Genomic DNA, 24730 nt, shown 5'->3' on the forward strand with positions numbered 1-24730 from the left:
TGAACACATGGCACAAATCACTAATCCATTACAGTACGTCATCATGTCTTCACAGTTAAGTCCTGGAAAGTGTACATACATTTTTAGTGTACTTCTGCAGACTGTATGACAGAGAGGGAGATTCATCAGACTGCCAGAGTGCTGTGACCCAGACCCACTCACCATCAGTCAGCCCGCTACAGAAGCAGCTACACTCCCTCGGCCAGGGGCAATATATGAGCCGATACTGCCAGACAGAGGGACCCAACCGTGCACCGATGCATTTGTGAAGATGATCACACACACACACACACACACACACACACACAGCTCCAAAAGAAATATGTCCTTCTCTAATGCCTTCACCTGGGCTCTGTTTGCTCTCGTAAATGTCAATATTTCCACAATCTTTACCTCTGCCTCCATTCTCCCTGACCGAAAGTATTCTGCCAGAGATCTCAATGCATCTCAAATTGAACTGACGTGATTTTTTTTTTCCAAGCCACACAAACCCTATTTAAATATACTAGGAGGAAAACACTAGCACAGTTGGGAGATGAAGTTAAGACAGATAAGTTATCTGGAGGACTTCACACTGCCTCTTGTGTTATCGGATGTGTAAGCTTGGACTTCATATTAGCTCTGCTGCTGGGACGTGATGAGTGTGTATGTGCAGTCTGGTTGGCGGGATATTGGCATGGGATGTGTGCGTGTGTGCCTGCACAAACTGTGTGTGAGGATGGACTTGTGAGTGTGCATCCCACTCCCCCTAGTGTTTCTGACGAGTAAAACACTTACGTCATCTGAAAAAGGCACATATTATACCCCAGCCCATCGTCATCATCACAAAACTACTATTTCAAATCTCTTTTGAAAAGGGAATATTCTGTGCTGATTACTGTAGTAGCAGACTCGAACATAATTGTGTGTCAGCGTCTGAAAATCTCAACATCGAAACCTCCAGCCTCCTCTTCTCATATTCTCTGTCTGAAATTCTTCTCTGCCTACATGTTGTCATATTTGAGTATCTCTTCTCCAGTCTTCCTATCAGGGCTCATCAGAGCGAGTGAGAAGCGAGCGGGCCCCGAAGCAGGGCGGTGTGCTCTGACCCATCTCTCGTACTCGAGCCGACTCATATTCAGACAGAGGCTTTCAAACACTCACCTGCCGTGGCCACACAGCAAGAGGCACAATGGGCTTGCGTCACGTCCTCCAGCTCGGCTATTTCTACATGAATGCGCTTTCATTACTTTGTAAAAGGAAAGAGAACGGGGATAAACAAGCCCAACAAAGAGGACATTTTCTGTATTTGTCTTCTGTATAGAATATTGTTATCAAAATGAGGTGTAATAAGGTGTGGAAGCTTCATTTAAGGCATCTGTATGTGGCTTTTACACTGGCTTAACAGCTTTAACGCACTGTGATCAAGGATGTATGTAGTGGTGGAAAAAAGTACATTTACTCAAGTACTGTACTTGAGTATTCCTATTTTATGCGAGAAGAAAGAGGAAAATATTATTATTATATACATTTATTTGACATTTATACGTATTAGTTACTTTAAAGATTCTGATTTTACAAACAAAACTGCTCCTAAAATATGATGCTTTGTTGGATGAAACTGCAGCAAGGAGAAAGCAAAGAACGCAAGTACAAAGAAGGAGGAAGAGGGAAAAAAAAGAAAAAACAAAAAAATCAAAACAAAATAAAACCAAAATAGATAAATAAATGGATTAAAGACAGGGGGAATAAATTAGAAATGGATAAATAAGTAAACAAATAAATAAAACTCTGTCCTGACCCGTCCCATTTCCACCCCAACACTTCGTCCCCGGGGCCCCGACCCCCTAGGAGCCTTTTTATTTTGTTTTTTCTCTTCTCTGTCCCGATTATTCTAATAATTGTTATTATTGTTAATCCCCCTTGTTTTCATTCCTTTCTTCTCTCTCTCTTTCTCCTTCCCCTATTTCCTTACACAACTCCTTTACACACACATACACCTACTCATGTTCGTATAAGAAAATCTAAATGTTACTATTAAATTTTTCTCAGGTAATTACGGGAGCTTATCTGTATTTCTATCCTTTTTGTTGTTGTTTCTCTCTCTTGTCTTGCCATGTCTCATATATGTCTTCCTTTTCTTGCACTATTAATAAACATAATTTTTTTAAAAAGATGAAACTACAACGTAATATAAATAGAAATAGCTTCACCTCAACCAGATACAACATTAAAATGCTGCTTACATGTTAATGCCCCCTCACACACACACACACACACACACACACACACACACACACAGACACACAGACACACACACAGACAAAATTGAGACAACTGCAATTTTGGCAAATTGGCTCCATTAAAAGTATGCCAAATTAGCTATTAGCAGTTCCTGTTTACAACATACCCATGGATGAACAGACAACTATCAGTGGATTACTTTGATACTGAAGAAACGTGCTGATTCTCAGGCAAGTTCTGGAGTTATAAGGAGTGTCTTATTTTCTATGATTTCTAAGCAGATTTAATCGCAATGGACATTGGAGTTAATTATATCTTCGGAAAGTGTAAGTCACATCGAAGCTAAAAATATGTGTATCATGTCTGTGTGTTCAAATGTGACTCAGTTATGACTCAGAGAAGGAGGACTAATTTTGATGCAAATTGTGTCAAAATTCCCGCCTGGGGAGGCGTGCCTCACAGTTTGAAAACCTCTGCATTAATGCATCAGTAAGGCTGGGTGATATGGTTGGAATCGTTATCACGATATTGAGTGTTTTTCTGACAACAATATATGCAAATGTATACAAAATCACATGAAATAATGAAATTAAATTCAATAAAAATGTGCTCAGAATCATAACTCAATCTTGTAGAATGATAACAAAATACAGTATGTTTGTATTGCCATGATAAGATTCCACTGAATGTCGATAAAGGATAATATTGATTTATCAATGAGCCATTTTCATCACAAATAATAATAACCAGCAATAAATAATTTTCCATTAATATAATATGTAGTAAATATATACCACTTTGAAAGGTGTCATTGTGCAAAATGAGTACTTTTACTTTGGATACTTACAACATTTCGCTAATAAAACTTCTATAAGTACTATTAGTATGTTGTAGTGTTACTACTACTAGGATCTGAATACTTTTTCCACCACTGGACATATCAATGATTGTGCACTGCAAGAATGTCACTGGTTATTCATCACCATCTGATGGGCCAAGGCACCAGTGACCCCGGTTTCCATCCAGGGGGTCAGTGTGGACATTGTGGAGGACTACAAGTACCTGGGAGTACACTTAGATAACAAACTGGACTGGACCAAGAACACTCAAGCTGTTTACAGGAAGGGCCAGAGCCGCCTCTATTTTCTGAGGAGGCTGAGGTCCTTCAACATCTGCCGGACAATGCTGAATATGTTTTATGAGTCTGTGGTGGCCAGTGCTATCCTGTTTGCTGTTGCATGCTGGGGCAGCAGGTTGAAGGTAGCGGACGCAAACAGACTCAACAAACTGATCCATAAGGCCAGTGACATTGTGGGGGTGGAGCTGGACTCTCTGGCGGTGGTGTCAGAGAGGAGGATGCTCGCCAAACTACACGCCATCTTGGACAGTGTCTCCCACCTACTCCAAACTCTTTAACTCCTCCCTCTAAGGGTTAGTCTGTATGACCCTAGGTCACTAAACTGGACATTGATCATTACATCTCTGCCATAATTGAATAATTGTGCAATATTCTGTGTACTACTCCCATGCAATATTAGTTTTCCCATGTTAGTTTTTCTTATTTATTGTTATTAATATTATATACCTCTATTACTCTCGACAGTACATGCACATCTGCTTATTACTTATTTTGTTACATTGTATTATTATACTGTACTATCATCATCAACCAGTAAACCCACTTGGTACTTGACACTTAAATTATCTTATACTTTACCGACCTGATACTTAATTTATTTTCTGACCTGTTTTTATAGTGTTTTATAGTGTATCATATTGTTTGCTAGTACTTTCTCCTGTGTGCACTGACGTAAAGGCGAGCTACTGTAACAAAGAGTTTCCCTACGGGGATCAATAAAGTATTTCTGATTCTGATTCTGATTCTGACCATCCAGAAAACGCCATCAATCATTATGTGCATCAGGAGTTGATTCTGAGTGATACGAAATGACAGGTGTGATAACAAGATTAACTCAATCAGTGCCAGCATGATGACATATCCTGGTGTTCTTGCTCATAAAAACTAAAAGCTTGAATTTAAAAGATTTATTTATTTTGAGGTCACTGTGTGTATTTTCAATGTTGAACACTAGACACGGAGTGCTGTCAGACAGTTTTCCCTCTCAGTAGCTATTATCCGAGCCAGAATACTCTGTACAGTTACAGTGCAGCCGCAGACTGCAGTGCACCGGCTTTGGTGTTCATGTGCTGCGGGTGTTACTGAACCACCCAGACTTCACTTCTCCTGCAGGAGCGTCTTGAAAGGCTTGTCAGATCTTAGGTGAACACATCTTCTCTGCCTCCTACATGGTCTGACACCAAATGTACAGCAGAACCATGGTACAAGCACAAACCAGCCCGAGTTCAAGGACAGTTCGCCCGCTCATTAATATATTAACCGTCTCCTGCTGGTCTACTTTCTCTATTTCCAGCTCTCGATCCACTGCTGCTTTCCTTTCTCTCTTCCACTTTTTGTGTCTAACTGAGAGTCGTTTGATGGCTTGACTGCTCTCTTTTGACAAGGTGTACAGTGACAATAGTGGCGAGGCAGTGTTTTGAATACAATGGAGACATCAGTATGTGTCTGGAGGTAATTAGACCTGATTTCTCTCCCTGTGAGAAGTCAAACACTCCAAAAGGTCAGAAAAACAACAAACGCCTACAGTCTCTGGCAGTGTGGAACAGCATTTTCACACAAACAGTCCTTGCAGAGTCTGGACAACCTTCACTCTGTTTCCCCGAGCTCAAAAGCCCAAAACAAAAACGTTTCAAATGCTTTAAATGTGTCCAATTATCCTTTATGCGACGTATGGCTTGTAAACTGCAAAGTAAATCATTATTTCTGACAATGTGGGCTGGTATGGCATGTTTGTGTCTGTACATACGAGAGCTGAGTGAGGTCTGCGGCGTGGAGGTTCAGCCTCTGCGCCAGCCGCTCCATCAGGTCCGAGCCCTGGTCAGTGGTGAGGGAGCTGGGGGAGAAACACACAAACAACTGGGCATCACATTTGGAGGTCCATACCCATACAAGATACACGCAGCTATTCAGCCGTTAAAATGCTATTTTTTTTAGGGAGATGCTGCCACAATTCATACCCACAAATGGGTCATTGCACACAAGCAAAAGCTACGGTTGTCTGAATAGATGTACTGCACACATCTACACACTCGTAGACAGACACACAGGCAGGCACAAACACAAACAAACACACAAAGAGCCGTGCCAAGGGAAAAGGGATCAGCTGCCTCTTCAGGCTTGGTAAATCACCTGCTTTTTTCCAGCAATGAGACAAACAATAAGGTGCAAATGGAACCTGCATGAGGTGTAATGGCTGTATCATATGGACGCGCCTTTCTCTCCCTTTCCTTCTCTCATCTTTCTTTTTCTTCGCGTACATTCACTTTCTTTCCTGCGCGCGCACATACACTCAAAGTAAAAACATGATAACACAAAGTACACAAACACACGGGCACGCACGCTCCCTCGCGGTGAGATGAGAATAATAAGGTGCAAATGGAATGGAGGTGAAGTGTAATGGTGGTCTGATAAAGCCATGCCTCATCTCTGCTCAGACCGTGGCTGCTCTCTCACTCAGAGAGTAAATCGCCAAGGAAATAGACCAAACAAAGGCAATCTGCAGGCCAACGCGCTGGATGGAGGAAATGAGAAGGGCATACACACACACAAACACAGAAAGCTACTTTATTGCTGACAGCTTAACCTGGAATCACTGAGACTGCCAAGTGACTGCAAGGTGACATGCACCAAAAAGTCATGGATCATAATGAGACATTGTGCGAATTTTGTTACCACTCCATAGCAGAGAAATGTGAAATGAACTGGGAACCAATTCCATGCAGCACTGGGTACTGAGTGCATTATCAGTTATATGTTTTCTTTTTTCAGATACTCAGCATCCCCTCAACATATTCAAGTTAAACATTGTGCTGAGATATTTTGTTTATCCTGCATTTGACACCACAGCCACTACAGCAGCTTTTTTTCTAACAGAACACAGAACAGTGTGCTGTGGATAAGCGGCTGATTCACTCCACCTTTGAGAGAGTGGGTGGCTCTTTTTTCTTCACTTTTTGAGGGGTTTTGAAAGTTAAAGATTCACAGAAGCAATTCCAGACACGTTTGCATCCCTCTGCGGTAATTCTAGCAACTGGAGAGCTCCAGGAGTGACTTGGTTGTTGATGCTAGCACTTTTCCCCTTGGGTTTTTCCTCTGTCTCTTTCTCTTCTATCCATACCTTTCCACTTTCCTCCTCCACATACTTCCCCTCCCTATTCCCCAAACCCCCCACTACCACCACCACAATGTCAGGAGCTGTCAGATAAGCAGGTTTGCGTAGCCTCTCTGCAGGGTGCGAAGGAGCTGGGGATAACAACCATGCAATCATGAGGTCTGCAGCAAATGCAGACACCTCTATAGGCCAACTATAGGTGTCCGCTCGGTGGGCTGAGGATAGACGAGGAGGAGGATGTGGAGATATATCATTCAGAAGGTGACCTGTTTCTTTCCCCTGACGCATACTCAACTATATTGTGTGTTTACGTCTTAATCTGTGTCTCTATACGTGTGGCAATAAGGTGACAAAGATTGTGCCCATCGGACCTTTATGAGCCCACGTCTGTTGAACAGGTGAAGGACAACCCACTGAAACCGGACTTGATAACGCCATAAAGGGATTTGAGAGAGGGCCAGGGGCGAATACACAGTCGATAGAAACTTATCTTTGCTGAGCCTGAGCTGCCTGAGAGGTGAGAGAGAAGGAGATGAAGAACTTGGCTACCCTTCCAGACAAAGTATCATCATTAAAGCTGTAATACGGCACAGTAATACCCACACACTGAGGGATTTATCATCCATTCTATTGTAATCAGGTGCAACGCACACTTAGGATTCCAAACTACAGTATTCTTTTCCATAAAGACATGAATATATGGGTGGTTTTGACAGAAATTGCATCTCTCAAAGGCAGTTTTAAGTAACCGAACAAATCAGACATATGCTTGGTATTAAGGTATGTAAAATGAGCCTGCTTTGAAACAGGGCCAACAGTACGGCTGACAACTGGTGAGTGGAGCAATAAACTATAATATGAAGCTGCGAGCTACACCATCAAGTCAGTTGATAACAACCACTTAAGAATGAGAGAGTAGCTTTTACAAGGTTGTTGGTGATGCTTTTTGCACGTAAGTTTTTGAGGACAATGACTAAGGTAAAAGAGGTTACTGACATACAGTAGATCAATCTATTGTCGGTGTCAGCACTGCTGTCAACAGTATAACGCAAAGCTACAGTTAAGTCTACATCTAAAATGTTGCCAGGACAGCTGCCACAACGTGTCTCTCTATTTTATACTCTAAAATTCAAAGTAATGCTGTTTTTTAGGCAGTTGTATTCATTTATTAAGTGTTCATTTTTATTGGGACAAGTACATATCATTGGCCAATGTCCCAAACCACACCATATGCAGTATAACACTCGTCCTTAGAGGGACCTTTATACAAATACACACAGTTAAACAGGAAAACATACACACATACCAAACAAACATACACACATACCAAACAACACAAAACACAAACAGTAATAGAATAAAATGCCTAAACATTCTAATAAAAGGCACCTAGTCTGAACTTAATGAAGTTACTTTAATGAATTTAGGTGCAAGCGGTCAGTTCACACTGCTAACCACCCCATATTTAATAGAGAAGGCTGAGTCCTTACCGCAGCGGCCCGGGTTCGATTCCAACCCGCGGCCCTTTGCTGCATGTCATCCCCTCTCTCTCTCTCCCACCTTTCCTGTCTGTCTCTTCAGCTGTACTGTCAAATAAAGGCAAAAATGCCCAAAAAATAATCTTAAAAAAAAAAAGATTCATTATTTTTGGATAATAATTATTATTTGTATGTATTATTTATAATACATAAATATTGAGTCAACCACTATCTATTTACTCAATTTCTGCTTATTTTCTATAAACTACACTTAGTAATTCTGTTTTCAGAAGTGAAGCACCAAACCTTATATTGTCTGTGTGAACTTTCTTGGCTAAAACATATGATATTGATTCTGAATATTATGATTTAAAATTATATTACAATCTGATCATTCTAATATTAATACGTAATAATGTCTATCTGAATCATACTCACTCTGAGCCGGTGATAATGTAGCCAAAGTGTCTGTCCTTCCCTCTGCTGGAAAACTCCTTCACCCCCACATGGACCAGCTGAGTTTTGACTCTCATGTCCTTCTTCTGCGGCTCCTCCAGCTGCTTTTTCCCTGCTGGGGCCTGATGCCCCTGCATCCACTTCTGGATCTCTGAGTCCACCTGAGCATCAGGCGCCACTGCACCACCGGTTAAACGCAGGGTAGAGCCTTCCTTCGCAGGCACGGCCATGGTCTTCTCCTCCCAGCGGTGGGGTACAGGAACTTGGCCCTGTGTCGTCCGGCTTTGGACACTCTCCAGCCCGACCATTTTCTGGAGGGGAGCTGGTGACTCAATGTTGACCTGTGGAGCATCACCGAAGGGCTCCAGGTTGAGGTAATCCAGCAGCTTGGAGAAGAACGCTGCATGCTGTGTTGAATCAAAAACAATTTCTCTTTAGAATAGTGAAGGCATTTTCTACTTCATTCTACCTATATATTACTTTTAGTTTCCTTTTAGAAGAGCATTTATCAAGTTCTGAGGAAGAATTAATTAATACCTTGAATGGAGACTTAAATTCTATTGGATATGTCAATCTTTGAAAAGGTATGAATTTGTGTTGCATTCACTGATGTTTCTATGTCTGAATGCTGGTCCAAAGTCTAATGAAATCCTTTTTCCTTACAAATTATTAAAGGCCGCATTCAGTAGCTTTACTTACTTACTAAAAGTTGAACACAAGATTCATGGCATCATGAAAAACTATTTTAATTCATATCACTTTTAAAGTTAATGAAAATATTGAAGTTAGACAAAACTCATATGAGTTATTTTAAGATCCTGTAGTTGTGAGTTTTGCTTTTAAGTTATAATAATTTAACACTAAATGTTAGTCTGCACAACTTTCAAATCATCCCTATTTGAAGTAGCATTTGAAAGTGAATAAAGTGTAAGTTTGGACATGTCTCGCTCCCTCAGAAACCAATTTGTTGGTTGAGCAGAGTAATTTTAAATTCACCTTGTCAACAGGCTCTTTGTCTGCACCGTCTATTTGTTGGCCTGGAAACAAACACAATGTATGTGAGTAGATTGTGTGAAAACTGAAGTTCTCTTTTGTATTTAGAAAAGAAAAAACAGTTATGACTCAAAATTAAAGACTCAAATATACATTTGGCAGCACTTTCTATGAGGATTACACAAACAAAGCATTATTACATTTAGAATGCCTTATACTTTTTATATCTATGACAGAAAATATACACATAGCAACTCTAAACATTGCCAGCTTGTATTCTCTTTCTCAACAGAACAAACACCCACCTTGCTGTTTCATTCTCAGTATGTCCTTCTGGTTTATTTCCTGCCCTTTGTCTGATTTCAGGTCCTGGTCTTGATTCAGTTGCATGGCTGCCAGTGGCTCCCTGTTGGCCTCCTTGTCCTCCCTGGAGTCAGCGGCTCCTGGTCCTGGCTGTGCCCCAACCACAGGCCGCTTCTCATCCACCTCCTGCAGAGTTCCTGTGATGACCTCAGCCAGCTGGTCCAGGTCTTTGCCCATCAAAGCCTCCATGTCGATGCTGTGCCTTCCCAGCTGGTTCACCATATTCTGGATGAATCGCTCTGGACAGGAAAAAGAGAAGAATGAGAACCCATAATCGTACTAAGAGTACATTTTAATATAATTTAAATGTAAAAAAAAAACCCCACAATTTGGCAAATTTGGCAAACAAACAAACACAAAAATTAGGAATATTGTGCAAATATAAAGGCCAGAGTGTGAAATATCTATAACAAACACTAAAAAAGCTGATCTTACCATCCACGACACTAAGAGGCTCTTTGGCGGTCATTCGGTTTGATCCGGCCTTGAGCAGAAGTCTATCTAGATTAGGCCGTTGGGTTTTGGAGCCAAAAGCCACCTGAGACTGCGGCTCTGCGTGGTAACTCGGAGCTGGCCGGATAAAGCTGAGGTAGTGGAGCTTTCCTTTGGGCCACGCAGCCTTTCCACCTGGGGCGCCCTGCTGAGTGCTTCGTACCTCGGCAAGAAGGCGTTCCAGCTGGCTGGCTAGCAGTTTGCTCCTTCCTGGGTCCCGGTTAGAGTACGTTGTACTGAGCTTGGGGTGTCTGCCCTCTCCACTCTGGGTGAAGACTTTGGTGACTGGAGGCTGGCCGTCTCCTTTATGAAGGCTGTAGAGAGTGGTCTCCTTCCAGCCCTGCTGGGGTTTTGACTCCAAATGACCATCAGACTTGATGTCTTCATTCTACAACACGAAATGCCCACTTAGCACATTTAAAGCATTGTTAATAAAATAAAATTCCCTATTTATTGATATCTATTCATACTTCTATTACTACTGTGCAATATCCACCTTCTCATTATAATCTTAATAGGCTCCACTTAACTTGACAGTTCATGCACTATTACTCACTACTTGTATTATTACACTGTATTATTATACCATACATACTTATCATCAACCGGTAAATCCACTTTGTACTTTACACTTGTTTTAATTTTATACCTATACCCACTTGGTACTTAATTTATCTGACCTGTATTATAGTGTATTATATTTTTTGCTTAGTACTTCTATTCCAGTCAATACTGACGTAATAATGAGCTGCTGGAACAAAAGAGTTTCCCCTCGGGGATCAATAAAGTTTTTCTGATTCTAATTTTGATAATATGTCAAACTTCATTTTTAGCCATGCTTGGGACGTGGCTATAGAGACGGCTGATGGTCTGACAATTGATCCACCCCTTTGGTCCAGACTGATATATCTCTGCAACTATGGGATGGACTGTCAGACATTCATGGTGCCCAGATAATATATCCAAATGAATTTGGTGATCCCCTGACATTTCCTCTAGTGCCACCACGATTTACATTTGTGGTTAAGACTGAAATGTCTTCACAACTGTTGAATGGATTGCCATTGTACATGATGAACTGATAAATTTTATTAACTTTTTTTTCTTCTGTGTAACTATGTCCATGTTCCTTATAACACCAAAATCTTAATTTGGCGTTTATGACCAAATACCTGCAAAACGAATGACATCCCCATCAGCCTCAGCTGTTTGTGTTTAGTGCTAATTAGCAAATGTTAGCATACTAACAAGCTAAACTAAGATGGTGAACATGGTAAATGTTATACCTGCCAAACATCAGCATGTTACCATTGTCATTGTGAACATGTTAGCATGCTAAAGTTAGCATTTAGCATAAAAGCCCTGCTGTGCTCGAGTGCAGCCTCACAGAACTGCTAGCATGGCTGTAGTTTTGTTCATTTCTGTAAAGCTAAAGTGACAACATTCATATGATTAATCTTCAACCTAGCTTCAGCAATGCAATAGTTTTTTTTTCCCCCATGAGAACATTAGATGGGTTGTGCTGGGTCAGCATTGTTGTGACAGGCTTTAGTATAAAAAGAGAAGCAACCTGGGCTCAACTAGACAGGACAGGATATGAATAGGGATTCTAGATCAAAGACAACTGCCCTTGGAAATTACATTATGGAAATTATAGATGAGATAGTGTCACTCAAAGAGTAATTTCATGTATTTCCACAACACAACAAACTTTAAAAGCACATCCCTTCTGTCAGAGAAGTAGCAGCAATCCCTTATCTAAAAAGAGAAAATGATGAGTCATCTGATTTCAGAGTTAGCCATATGAGTTTATATTTGACATGTGTTTACATTACAATGCACTGGCATATAGAGGCCTTTTAACCATTTGGCATTGTCGTTGGTATTAATATTGGCACCAAAATGTGTAATTTCATCCTTTCTTCTCTCTGTGAGGAAGAGAAATCTTTCTTCTCATCGGAATCATAAGGGCCCACGCTTCAATTCAGCATACAGTATATCCGATCCACTGAGCAGCATTATTATCCATGTCACTGCCGCACTAATACTAGCTATCTCCCTTGGTGCCATTTTCTGTCCTTCAAATGTATATAGAGAAAATGTCAGTCTTTCCAAGCCCAGCATACTGAGAGGCCATAATGGCATTAGTACAGCGAGACAGGGGTGCTCTGCCATTCAAGCTAACCATGTTTGCCTTTTTCCATCACACTACACAATAAAGGACCTCATCTCATCAATAAGGAAGGTCCTGAACTCTTCAACTTTGCATTATGGCTGCACTGACACAGCAGCAGGAAGCAGCCCGGCTATGAAGGATACAGAGCACATTTCACACAAAGCCGGGGGTTCCACCCTAAATATGAGCATTGAATAATGTAAAGAGGTAATGGAAGATCTTTGTATAGAAGGGTCCCGTCTCAGTGGGAGAGGGAGGAGAAGACAGAAAGCAAGAAACAAAAGCCATGCAGGGACAAGAGGGCGACCCCGGCAAAAGACATACTGACTCATTTTCAAAAGAAATAGGAAGAGGCCCTTCCATAATTTAGCCAAGGAAAATGTGGTTTTTTTTGTTTGTTTACTTTGTGGACCAATATTTGCAGGCTTAACCCTGGACCTAAATGCTATATGTTTAGCCAAGCAGTTACATTATGACATTACAATGCAATAAGCTTCTTGTAGGACTCCAGCAATTTAATATGTCACTTCCTTGAAGTTGAAAATGGCCAAGACTGAAGCAGCAGAAGCTGAGATATCTTGACTTTTAGCCTCTCTAGTATAGCTTAAGCTTCAAAAACACTGGATCCTACACTTCCCATAATACAGCTAGATAGCATTTTTTCATTAGACCCTCCCTGCCTCCTAAATGCGCTCGTCTCTCAAACCATACACCTTCAGTTTGTGGTAAAGAGAGGCTTTCTGGTAAAAATAAAAAAGGTCTCAAGCCCAAGCCAAGATAACCCTGATGACATCAGCAGGGTTTTTTTTTTTTTTACTTTAGAAAGCTCCTTCCAGAGCCACAGAAGAGACATTAGTACTCAGTAAACTGAACTTCATGTGTAAAATCTGTGGTGTGCCCACTTAAAATTCTTCTATTAATAGTCTGTATGATTTTTGTGTACTTGTCATACCTGTCCAGTCACTCCAATGTCAGCAACTGCTATAAGTCTACAGTGTATGAGCCTCTTACCTGAATGTTGGCACCCTCTTGTTGGATTCCTGGTTGTCCATTGACCTCAGACTGCGGCAGGAAGCCCAGGCCCGTCAGGTACTGCTGAAGGTTTCTGCTCAGCTCTGCCTGCGCAGGCCTCAGTTTCCTGTCTCTGGAGCTCCGGTAGGATGTCAGGGGGCTTGAGGGTGTGGCCTGATGGCGGAGAGGGATGATCCTCAGTTTGGACAGCTCTCTAGAGATGACCTGCTGAGTGATGTTGTCCTGCCATGTCAAACCTGGAAACAAAGAGGTCATGGTGGGGTATTTTAAACACCACTTGAATCAATATAACCTTGAAAAAACAAGATTTCTGCAGATATCTAGTGGACCTAATTTTGTCAACATATTCATTGATGCATATAAGATTAAAGACTGAAGATGACTGGAATAACATATGGCAAAGGCAAGCTAAAACTACCAATTCAAGGTCCTGGCAAGAGTTCTGTTATTGATATTTTGTGACACCAAAATTGTTTCCAGGGACTAAATAAATGGTGGCAGCAAAATGGCTTTTCTTTTAATTCTTCTTCTCTATGATTGCTTGACATTGCTAAAGAGATTAAATGAAAATATTTAGAATAGAGGTTAATTGGTCTTTTATTGCCTGTATAAATGTATGGAATATCTCTTTAAAATACTTTAAAATACATCACATGGAAACAGCTGCAGGCAAACTCATCAACAAAGGATGACTGGTAAGCAACTGTCAATACAATAAACTGACAAATTTACCTTTATCCTAAGACTAGATGTAAACAATATTTAAAATACTGGGGAAAAAATTCCAAACAATCTATATGATTGGAAATAGTGGAAATGTTTCACAGTATTCATATAAATGGTGACCATACAGTATCTATGTTCTCTGCTTTGGGAAAATTGTTGATACTGTAGTTCTCTCAGCTTTACATCGTAAACAAAACAGCAGGGATGAATCAGAATGGTAGAGTGGAGGAGGTCTAAAATTACAACACACTAAAAGGAAGCCATGACTACACTTTCACACACAGGTATGGACACATGTATACACAGACATGCACACACACACACAAACACACACACACACCACAGCCAGTCAACAATCCCTGGGAGAATGTCACACTGCAGCCTGACGCCTTGCCAACATCTCTGCTAATTGCCAACACATAGTTGGGATGCAGAACTCCTGGGCAGGGGCAAAGCGCAGTGGTGCCAGGACCAGATGGAGCTACCCAAGCAAAAAAGATACCCAAAGCATGGCCCCATTCCCAATGAGCCAAGAGGCACAGCATTCCATCAGCATAGAGCATAGAAATACCAAAGATATTATACTGTTTTTAAGGAGCCAAGATGTTCACATATCACACTTCATTCCAGTGCATAAGTATTTTTTAATGAGAAAGAAGTAATTATGATATGGTGAAGGCTTAGATTCTTAGATGCCACATACCTAACCGTTTACTGGACTCATCTAAAGAAACAATGCTGCTCTTAATGATGTGGACATGTTTCATAGCAATAAACTAACAGCCTGGGTTTTAAATATATACGAAAAAATGAATGTATCAACAGCGCAGAATGTCTTCATTAGCCTGGTTTCTCACTCATAGACACTGGGTATTCTCATAGATATTCATAAGCACCAGATGAGGATCTGAGCAATGCAGAGCAGCTACAGATGCCTCCAGTCATTCTTGGCAGCGCTGAATGGAGCACAAAGCAGCGTATGTTGGCACTGTTCTGGAACGCAGCTCAGCCATCCATCCATACAACAATGACAGTTAACTACCCATGGCTTAACCGACGTGGTGTGTACTTGTTATATATCAGTGAGGTGATGATCATTTATGCTATCATCAGTCGCAATGGGGAAATCAGTCTCTAGCCCTAAAGGATCCATATGGTACCTGCAGTTAACTGGAGATGGTTAAATGGGTTCAGAGTGTGATGGCGCCACAACGGGATGAGGCTGGCTTCATTGACTGTGACACCTCTATCCCCTCTGTCTCCTGGGGAATGCACTCATTTCCATACATACCATGTTTTGTGTGTCTGTGATGGGCACACTTGAGGGGAAAGGTATGCCGCAGCAAATTACAGAATCAAAATGAGCCATTTCGTAAAAGAAAAAGGCAGGAAGAAAAGTGGTGGGGCCTTTACGGTTGGATTCCTCTCAATCAACCTCTCAGCTGATTATCCTGGCACTGAGGAGCTAAATGTCATGCAAATTCATCTGTAAGTCCAGAGAAAGAGCAGGTTCCATCACCAAGTGCTGCCGGTTTTTGCCTGTTAAGGATAGCATGCCGTCTCAGGCAAATGCCTCAGTTAATTAACGCTGTGCCATTAGCGCAACAGCTTTCAGACAAGCAAGATATTTCTGTTGGCTCCTGTCTGTTTGCTGTTTGTGTGACAGAGAGAGAGGGAGAGAGGGGGGCCTAAATATTCAAAGGCCATTAGATGGGATCCTGTCTACACGTCTTGTAGTTTCATCTGGTGTTTTTGAAATGCAGATTTTCCCCTTTCCTTTACTTCTGTCCACCAACTGATTTTAAAGGCATTAATGGAAGAGAGTGTGAATTATTTAGCAGCAAGTTCTACCTAATTAGTCCAAATGAAATGTGTCAATCCAAACTTGACACTAAAATTAAACCAACGGTGCAATCGTGTGGCAGACCCAAACATATGAATATATATTTAATTTTCAGCTCTACTTTAAAAAACATTACTGAGTATTGTTATCTTCTTATTACATAATTAAATCACACATAGATAGCTTTACGGTAAGAAAAATCATCTTATTCCACCAGCTTATATCAACTTGTTCCAGCTCTTCACTGAAGCTATATGATGCTGACAGTCATGAAATATTTAAACCCACACTCTGTGTTTTTATGGCTGCACTATTTCTTAAAATGGAAATATTGTACATTACTTTATACACATTTCCCAAATTCCAGCCAGATACATTTGGTATCTATCTAACTTTGGGATTGCCACTAGAATTTAAAATAAAGTTCTGTGGGTTTAAACAAAGTTTGACTGCACAATATGAGTTTGTAATGACTGATCCACTGGCAGGTCAGAAAGGGTAAAGGGCTTATTATACTTTCTATCTAGTGAAAGCCTTCTAAAGGCCAAGATAATACTAATTACTACATGTATGGCCACCTCTACTGAAGTCATTTCATACTGCAAAACAGTTCATTTAACAAACAATTACTTGCCTGTGGAGGAAATCATTTTGCTCAGAGTAAAAATCTGCAGCAGGTTTCTTTGAAATGATCCTGCCCCCTTCACAGACTTCATGGACTCACGCTGAATGATTCAATAAAATCTTGTTTTCACATGGCATGTTAGTGTGTGAGTTTTTTCTCTCCAGTACCATCTAACAAGCTTGTCAAGGAACAGACAGAGCAGAATATGAGGAAGAACAACAGTTTTTGTTGATTGTCAAAGAAAACATGCTTGTGCAGGAAGTAGAACCATAAGTAACATGAGGTTTCAGTAGCACTGGAGTGACATAATGCCAGTTTATGGTCACTGATTCTCCCTGACTGATGATTCCTGTCAATGGAGCTAATACAAATGTCACAATGCATCATCTTACTTCACTTGTCTGTACTATGAGAGTTTCCACCGCTCTGCACAGGGTCAGGAGGTCAATCGACTGCAGGTTAGTGTAGTTTAACGTGGTATATCAAGAACACCAGTGTTTCATTCTGACATGATTCTTTCTGATGTTGAGCGTATGGAGCTTGACAGGAAAACAACTGACCAGGAATGGAAAAATATGATATAAACTAGTCAAAAAAATGCAGAATTAACTCTTATTTCTCTTGGAGTCCAATTCTCCACTGGCTAAGCCCTGCCCCCCTTAGTTACTGTTGCTATGCCTGCTTTCCATTCTTGCATGGTACATATGCAGTTTATAATAAGGTGACAGATTCATCACTCGTAATTCTTAGTACATTTTTAAAATAGTGGGTCTAAAATTTCACACGTAAGTAAAAAGGTTTCTCATTTCTAGCCATCGACTGAATGAAAACTGTCAGATTTTATCAACTGTCACTAGCTAACGTAAGCTAATGCTAATGTACAATTGTGAGTTGACTTTGTTGGTTACGTTTTAAAACGAGAATCCTCTAAATCGTTCTTACATTTACAGATAATGCCTATATACTGTACATGATAATGTGCTAAGAGACTGAGGCTAAAACTAACATGTCCCAGGCAAAAAGTCAGCATCCTCACTTATTAGGAGCAGCAATGTCCGTGTTTTTTTTTCAGGGTAGAGCTAGTTAGCCCAAGTACTGTAGTCAATTAAATTATTATCGTTATCGATTCTAACATAAAAAACCTACTTAGACAAGCAACACAGTAGTGAAATGTATGCGTATTCTTATTTTCAAACACTTTTACAAGAGAAAAGGATTTAAGGACGAGGAATAACCAATGAATATTATAGTTAGCTAAATACATGCTTGCCTTAGTAGATAAAGCTAAAGCTAGGTTACTACTGTAGGTAGTAAGCTAGTCAGGAATGCTAACATTTGCAGCATTTACAATAGAGCAGACAAAGTTTAATCAATTTATTACACTTTTGCAGTTGTAATCTTGGTTAAACAAGCTGGATAGACCTGCCGTGCCTGGTTACAGTTGCTAAGCTATGATTGGACAACTGCTGTTCGGGGGCGGGGATTAGCAAACCATCAATTAAATGCTCCATCATTTTACTATATTGTACATCAAATGAATACGCTAGTCACTGAATTAGCTCCTGTGTGTATCGTCACACAATCCCAGTCTGCACAAACACACCCACATTCAGCAGAGCCATAATGACTCAAAGGTAATATGACAGCAGCCTAGCTATGAAATGTGTAGACACACAGTGGCAGCACACAGTGAATACTAAAGTTGCTTGGCTTTGGGTGCTGTGTAATATAAAAGTCATTTGCAGTTGGATGACAGGGCCTTGCATTCAAAATGTATTGTGGTGAAGATCTAATACCAGACAATCTGCTCTGCCAATGGGTACACATCCAGACAACCCAAGCCCTTTTGTACAAGGGTCAGTTCCTATTGATCTAAATGACATTGGTGTTGTGAAGTGAGCAGAGATTGTGTGATTTCTACCTGCGTCTCCGATGCAAGATAAAGAGGATTGTAAATCGATTTCATTGATGTTCCTCTCCCCCACCCCCTTCATCTCTTCAATTTAGGTTACAGTACAATGGTCTCAATAACCCTGTCTGGGCAAAAAAAAGAAAAAAGAAAGAGTCCCGCACGTCTCAAAGATGACACTTCAATAGCTGTTGAGCTGATAAGAAAAACGTGCCACCGAGCATTAACAGTGCATTGTGGACTCATCCGAAGATAATGCTCTGTGTCTGCGGATGTGATTCTACAAGACAGAAAAGAGAAAAATTATTCAAAGTGATGATGTCATGTCTGCGGCATCTGTAAACGTGTGTCTAAAAACACAAGGTTACAGAACAAGACTCATGATGAAAAGCATCTAAAGAATTAAACACCTCTTAAAATGAAGCAGAAAAAAAAAATAGACACCAGATCCCCTCTCATCCTTCTTACTATTATTTGTTTATTTCTAAGCAGTAATTAGAATAAATGTGTGGTCTCGCCTGGCTTAATATTCATCACTGCATTTTTTCCCCCTCTTTTTTTTTTTGATTTCCTCTGGCCGACTGCTTACTCTTAATGATTTTCAACACTGGTTCACGCCTATTAAAAGATATTAAGCTCAGAGTGGCCTGCAAAACCAATTATGTGTGGAGGGTTGATGTTTATGGTCACGGTCTGTATTAAAGGTGTCTACTGCCCCCTGGTGGGTTATGACTACAGTTACAGGGATGTGAAGAAAAAAAACAACACAATCTTCTCACAATTTGCTTGTTAACACTGTATTTTATGAGTCTGTAATTTCTTACAAATGTATTAATAATTCCCTGAGAAGGGAGTACTAATTAGTACTAATTACCATGTAATTAGTACTAATTATAAGGAAAATAGAGGCACCTATTTTATTGGAAACTTTACTCTCCATGTATGTTGAATTGTAGACATGTTTCACATTTCTGCATGTTCAGCTGACCTGCTGTGCACATACTCTCTAGGTTACACAACCAATTAACTGGAATAAATTGGTTAGAAATGTACCAACTGAACACTATGTATAGATTTTTTTCACCTATAATAAGTACCAGAGTACATATTTCTTCACTGGAAACTTCCTATGAAATTATTTAGCAATTACATAAACATAAAATAAAGTACATATCTTCCAACAAACATGACATTCAAGCTATGTTTTACTAAATTGTTGGCATTTCATGGGCAGAAAAAAAAACTTTCGAAGAGTGCCCAAGTTACTTGTTGAAACAGACACGCCAGAGCCATTTGTTTAGCAGTTACAGCAATGGATCCATAACAGCAGACTGTCTGGAGGCTCCAATCATTTCTAACTGTTGTTCACACTGTAACAACCATGAGCAAGAAGAAGCTCTGTCTTCCACAGCCAGTACAAGACATGAATATAAAATCGTCCATATTAACGTGACAGAACTGTGGAGATGTACTGATGAGACTTTTAAATTCTCAGCATGACTCCAGGTTGGGAAACTTGAACCGCTGATTCTTAAATTGCTAGTGTAACTTCATTCATAATGAGCTAAACAGTTACTTCTGTAATGAAGACATCTTATCATCATAGTAAATGCACTATATGCCCCTGAAGATGTAACCTTTTATAACAAACACATTAGCTGCTGCCATTGATTGAGGAGAAGAGAGTCTAACAAGTACACACCTTGCAGTTACTCATCCACAAAATTAGCTCTAAATGTCCTTCCAGCATACAAGCCAATTAGATTGGCTGCAGGAGTTAGGCGATGATGGCAAAACAATGGCCCGATATGAGTCAAATGACCTGTTCTAGCTCAATGGCGTTGTGCTATACTAGCCAAAGAGACAGCTTGGCTTATTTGGCTTGCTTCACACAATGGCAGTTGACAAGCATTTGCTGTAAGCCCTGTACATGACTGATAAAGGCTGCTGAAAAGACAAGAAAGACACTTGGACAAAGACAGACAGGGAAACGGGCAGTTTGTACCTCTGCGGGCCAGTTTCTGTAGGAGGATCCTGAGGCGTTGCAGAGCAGAGGAAGAAATATCGTATGTGTACAGGTCTGCACCGGCCAACTCCTGGCACCTTCCAAATACTCCATCTACAGAAAAAGAAAAGAGGAAAACGGTGAAAACAGGTTCATGAAGGATGTATTGTGATAGCTGAAAATAAGAAGCACACATCAGGACAATGTAAGTAATTTTTCTGGACATCGATTGTTAAGTAAAATGACGTCTACCTGCCCTGTTGAAATGTTGTAATGGTGTGTGGCACCTGCAGTGTCTCTGTGTCTCCTGACTTCCTATTTTGGGGGAGCTAATAGCTGACATTTTTCCTCTGACAGCACCACGATAAGCAGCCGTTCATGGCAGGAAGGACTTTATCAGGGACCCTAGTAATCTCCCTATCAGCAGGCCTCCCGCCTCACTCAATACAGGTTGCTAGGCAACCCACGCTACAGAGTCCCTATCAGCCCCATAATTCAATGGCTGGTCTAGACCTCAGAAAGATGCTGAGGCTCAGGGGGTCAGAAAGCAGTGTGCAGATGTAACGCCTGGAATATAAATGACCCGCGTTGTCACCTTCTCTCAGCTGGAGAGATAAATCCATGCATCTTGTTGGCTAAACTCACAAAATGAAAGTCCACCTCACAGATGATCTCTGGAGATGAATCCTGCAGATTCGATCTGAGCCACCTCTTCTGCGCGTGTATGTGTGTGTGCGTGTGCATGTGTGCAATCATGCATACTACTGTGTGAGGATGCCACTTTGATTAGATGGGATGTAATGATGTGATTTAACACTCTGTCATGCACCGCAGCATCCCATTAATTAGCCCCAAGATGTCCAACAATGACAGCAAACATCAATGGGATGATTGATGCTCAGTGACATGTTGGGCACTGTAGAAAACACAAACACTGATGTCCATTACATGTTGCAGTTTTCTGTCTTCTCCTCCAATACCATTTTTACACTGGAGATATAAATATAGATGGGTACATATCCGAGGATTTACGATCAATAATATCTTGCAATGTGATGTAACATTTTGACACAGTGAGGGGGATGTCGAGCTTCTCCTTGGTATCAAGAGTGAAAAATAGAAACATTGACTTTTTTATTTCATCTATTTAAACATCACTAAGCATTGGTTTTCACCCTCGACTAAAAATGTAATTACAGTGCCATGTTCAGTGTAAAATTCAGTGACTGATAATTACAAAGAACAATGTGATATCAGACGAGGCTCGAAATTGAATTCTTATTCTAAACGAGAAGCGGGTGTTATCCTGACTCCGCCCCCTTTGCCTGCGATTCGTTAAATGACAGCTCTGTACAGGAAAAAGCCCCTGGGAGGTAGTGAATTAGCATAGACAACACAGTGTAATGCTACAGAGTTATTTTGGGATCTCAAGCAGCACAGAGGAAAACTTCCTACATACCGATGCACAGATGATCACAGACATCAACTGTCTCGTCACTCTTCACCAACAAACCCTCTTTTCTAATGATATTATCGCGGGTGACATGGTCAATATATATTATCATTATATTATAAAATTTTGTCAAGGACTTCTGGTATGATTTTTCCCAGTTAGATGCTAACAACACATATTACGTAAGAAATGAATGGAGGCTGGTGACATAACAAGTGATGGGAAACTGTTAAATGTTTGATGCTCTGCATCCCTCATTGGTTTCCATGGCAATGGCCACTATTAAGCATGTTACTTCCTTCTCTGTTGTCAGGGACATTCCCGATAGCAACGAGACACACAGACACACAGGGATTTAGTGCATTAAAAATAGAAGCCAGATGTATTTTACAACAAAGAAATCCTTGTCTGACAAATATAACATATTGATTGACTGATTGATCGAGGTGCCACACGCATGATAAATCACAAAGCACTGTTCTGTCGCTTTATAGTGTGTATTCACAATACTGAGATTATCAAGACAAGCAACAATGGTTCATTGTAGTTGACAGTTTGCAGGAAACATAGATTTCCCCCTCCTATTTCTGACAGCTAAGAACAACATTTTAATTTCAGGCTTGCAAGAGCGCAGCATGTGTCTGGTGCATGAAGGGTTGTCCAAATCTGAAAATAACACAGAAATGCAATGCAATTAAATATCAGCGAGTTCTCCATAAAATTTGTCAGCAGATAACAAACAGCATTAGTGTAAGAGATCTATGTAGCTCCAACACATTCAAGCCTATTTCGGAATGAAGCAAATTCTATCATGCAGAGCAGATTTTCTAATGATCATCCATCAAGTTTAAAGAAATATTAAGCTGACAACAGATCAATTTGTGCCTCCTTGCAAGATAAGTCTAATGCTGTCACTGTGATGAACAAACGGCAACTGCAATGCAAATGAACCTCAATCTATGTAATCAGTAATGCATAAAACAGGCCAGAGAATCAATCAATCAATCAATCAATACTTAGATGTACAATCCTACAAAACAAGGATATTCTCACTAAAGAGAAGCTATATCTGGATAAGCTCCATGTTGACAGGAATGAAGGAGATTTTCAGCCAAAAAAGGTAAAGAGCTCTAAATCCAGACACTGTCTCTCCTCCCACTGTGACAGACAGTGCGACACCCTGCTGCTGCTAAAGCTATTTAAACTGTGAAAGCTAATACTCTGGGATAACAGGAGCAAACACTAAAGCTGACAGTCAGCAAAGCATTTCTAAGACTGTACGTCGGAAGGAGGGGAGGAGGAACCCAGGAGACAAATTAAGACGAATCGGAACAGGTGTATTAGCTGTGCAACTCATGTCATGAAAACGAATAGGGCGAAATCAATGCATCGAGACGGTCCAGATGTAGTCTGCTAAAAAAGAAAAGAACAGAAACAAAAGCTAAAGTGATCAGGATATGATTAATGAAGTGTTTTTTATGTGAAAATTGTGGCTTTGAAATGATAATTATATTCATGCATACACTGCAATCTGCATGTTAAATACAGAAATTAATAAAGACAAACCAGACTCTCAGAGCTGCATCAAAACATTCTGCCTATTCAGTTTGGCTGTGGAATATAAATTAGGTCTATTATTACATTTATTTTTAACACATCTGTTTACTTCTCCCATCATACCCCCACATACTTGCCATCAAAGAGCTTCTGTCTTTTGTAAAACCTTTTGTACAGTCTCGTATCCTTGACACTTAACTGTTTCTTCACTTAGTCTTGGATTAGCATCGACCGCCTTGGCGCTCTTTCTCTGCCCATGCAGATTGTTTGGGATTATAGATTTTGTAGTGGTTACTTAAAGTGTTTATGCTGCAGTTGAACCTGTTGCAAGCTTCAATCAATAGAAGCATCACCTAAATCGTTTAAATCTAGAATACAGTGTGGACGTTTCAGACAATATTGGCCCAAGTGGAGGCAAGATAACCACCAATCGATAAAAACACTGTTGGTTAAGTGTTTAATAGGAGCCAACTGGTGCCCTCAGGGAAACATGTAGCACTCATCCACTGTACTTTAGTTTAGCTTATCATAGCAGTAAGCCACAGACGCAAGAGAGTTGCATCAAATTAAAATGCATTTCCGGTCTCAGGGTAATCACATATCCTTTTAGAAGAACCTCTGAGAAAGTATTCCCTTGAAGATAGAAATAAAGATTTGAAGAGGTTGGTTCAGTTCAATTCAATTCAATTTTATTTATAAAGCACCAATTCGTAACAGATGTTATCATATTACACTTTTCCTATAGAGCAGGTCTAGACTGTACTCTTTATAATATTATTTACAGAGACCCAACAAATCCCACCATGAGCACCATGGTTCCAAAATGAGACATGACAGCAGAAGATCAAATGATAAATGCAGGATGGTAATAGACCTACTTAATCGATGACACAATAACAGCTACAGTAGAAGAACATATGGAAGGAACCTTTTCCAAAAATGGACTCCTACTTGTACCCTATAAAACGTATTCACCATTCTTGGAAGTTTTCATGTTTTACTGTCTAACAACAATTGATTAAAGTAGATTTATTGTGGCAAATTGATCTAAATGAATTAAAAATAGAAAACAGAAAGTACATGTTTGCATAAGTATTCACACCCTGCAAGTCAGTATTTAGTACATGCCCCTTTAGCAGCAATTACCTT

General features: G+C 40.3%; 1 protein-coding gene across 1 annotated transcript in view; it reads right to left on the bottom strand.

The window, feature by feature from the left end:
* ptprn2 (protein tyrosine phosphatase receptor type N2) overlaps nucleotides 1-24730 on the bottom strand; it is a 127933-nt gene that overhangs the window by 84359 nt on the left and 18844 nt on the right. Inside the window, exons 3-9 of the mRNA XM_044176772.1 lie at nucleotides 20572-20685; nucleotides 13443-13699; nucleotides 10199-10643; nucleotides 9706-10002; nucleotides 9404-9444; nucleotides 8390-8814; nucleotides 5109-5195 (exon numbers count right to left, since the gene is read on the bottom strand). Of these exons, the coding sequence (XP_044032707.1) occupies nucleotides 5109-5195; nucleotides 8390-8814; nucleotides 9404-9444; nucleotides 9706-10002; nucleotides 10199-10643; nucleotides 13443-13699; nucleotides 20572-20685 (1666 nt within the window). The remainder of the gene's footprint in view (nucleotides 1-5108; nucleotides 5196-8389; nucleotides 8815-9403; nucleotides 9445-9705; nucleotides 10003-10198; nucleotides 10644-13442; nucleotides 13700-20571; nucleotides 20686-24730) is intronic.

The sequence above is a fragment of the Siniperca chuatsi genome, linkage group LG19 (genome assembly GCF_020085105.1).
Source record: "Siniperca chuatsi isolate FFG_IHB_CAS linkage group LG19, ASM2008510v1, whole genome shotgun sequence".
In the NCBI taxonomy this organism is placed as follows: Eukaryota; Metazoa; Chordata; class Actinopteri; order Centrarchiformes; family Sinipercidae; genus Siniperca; species Siniperca chuatsi.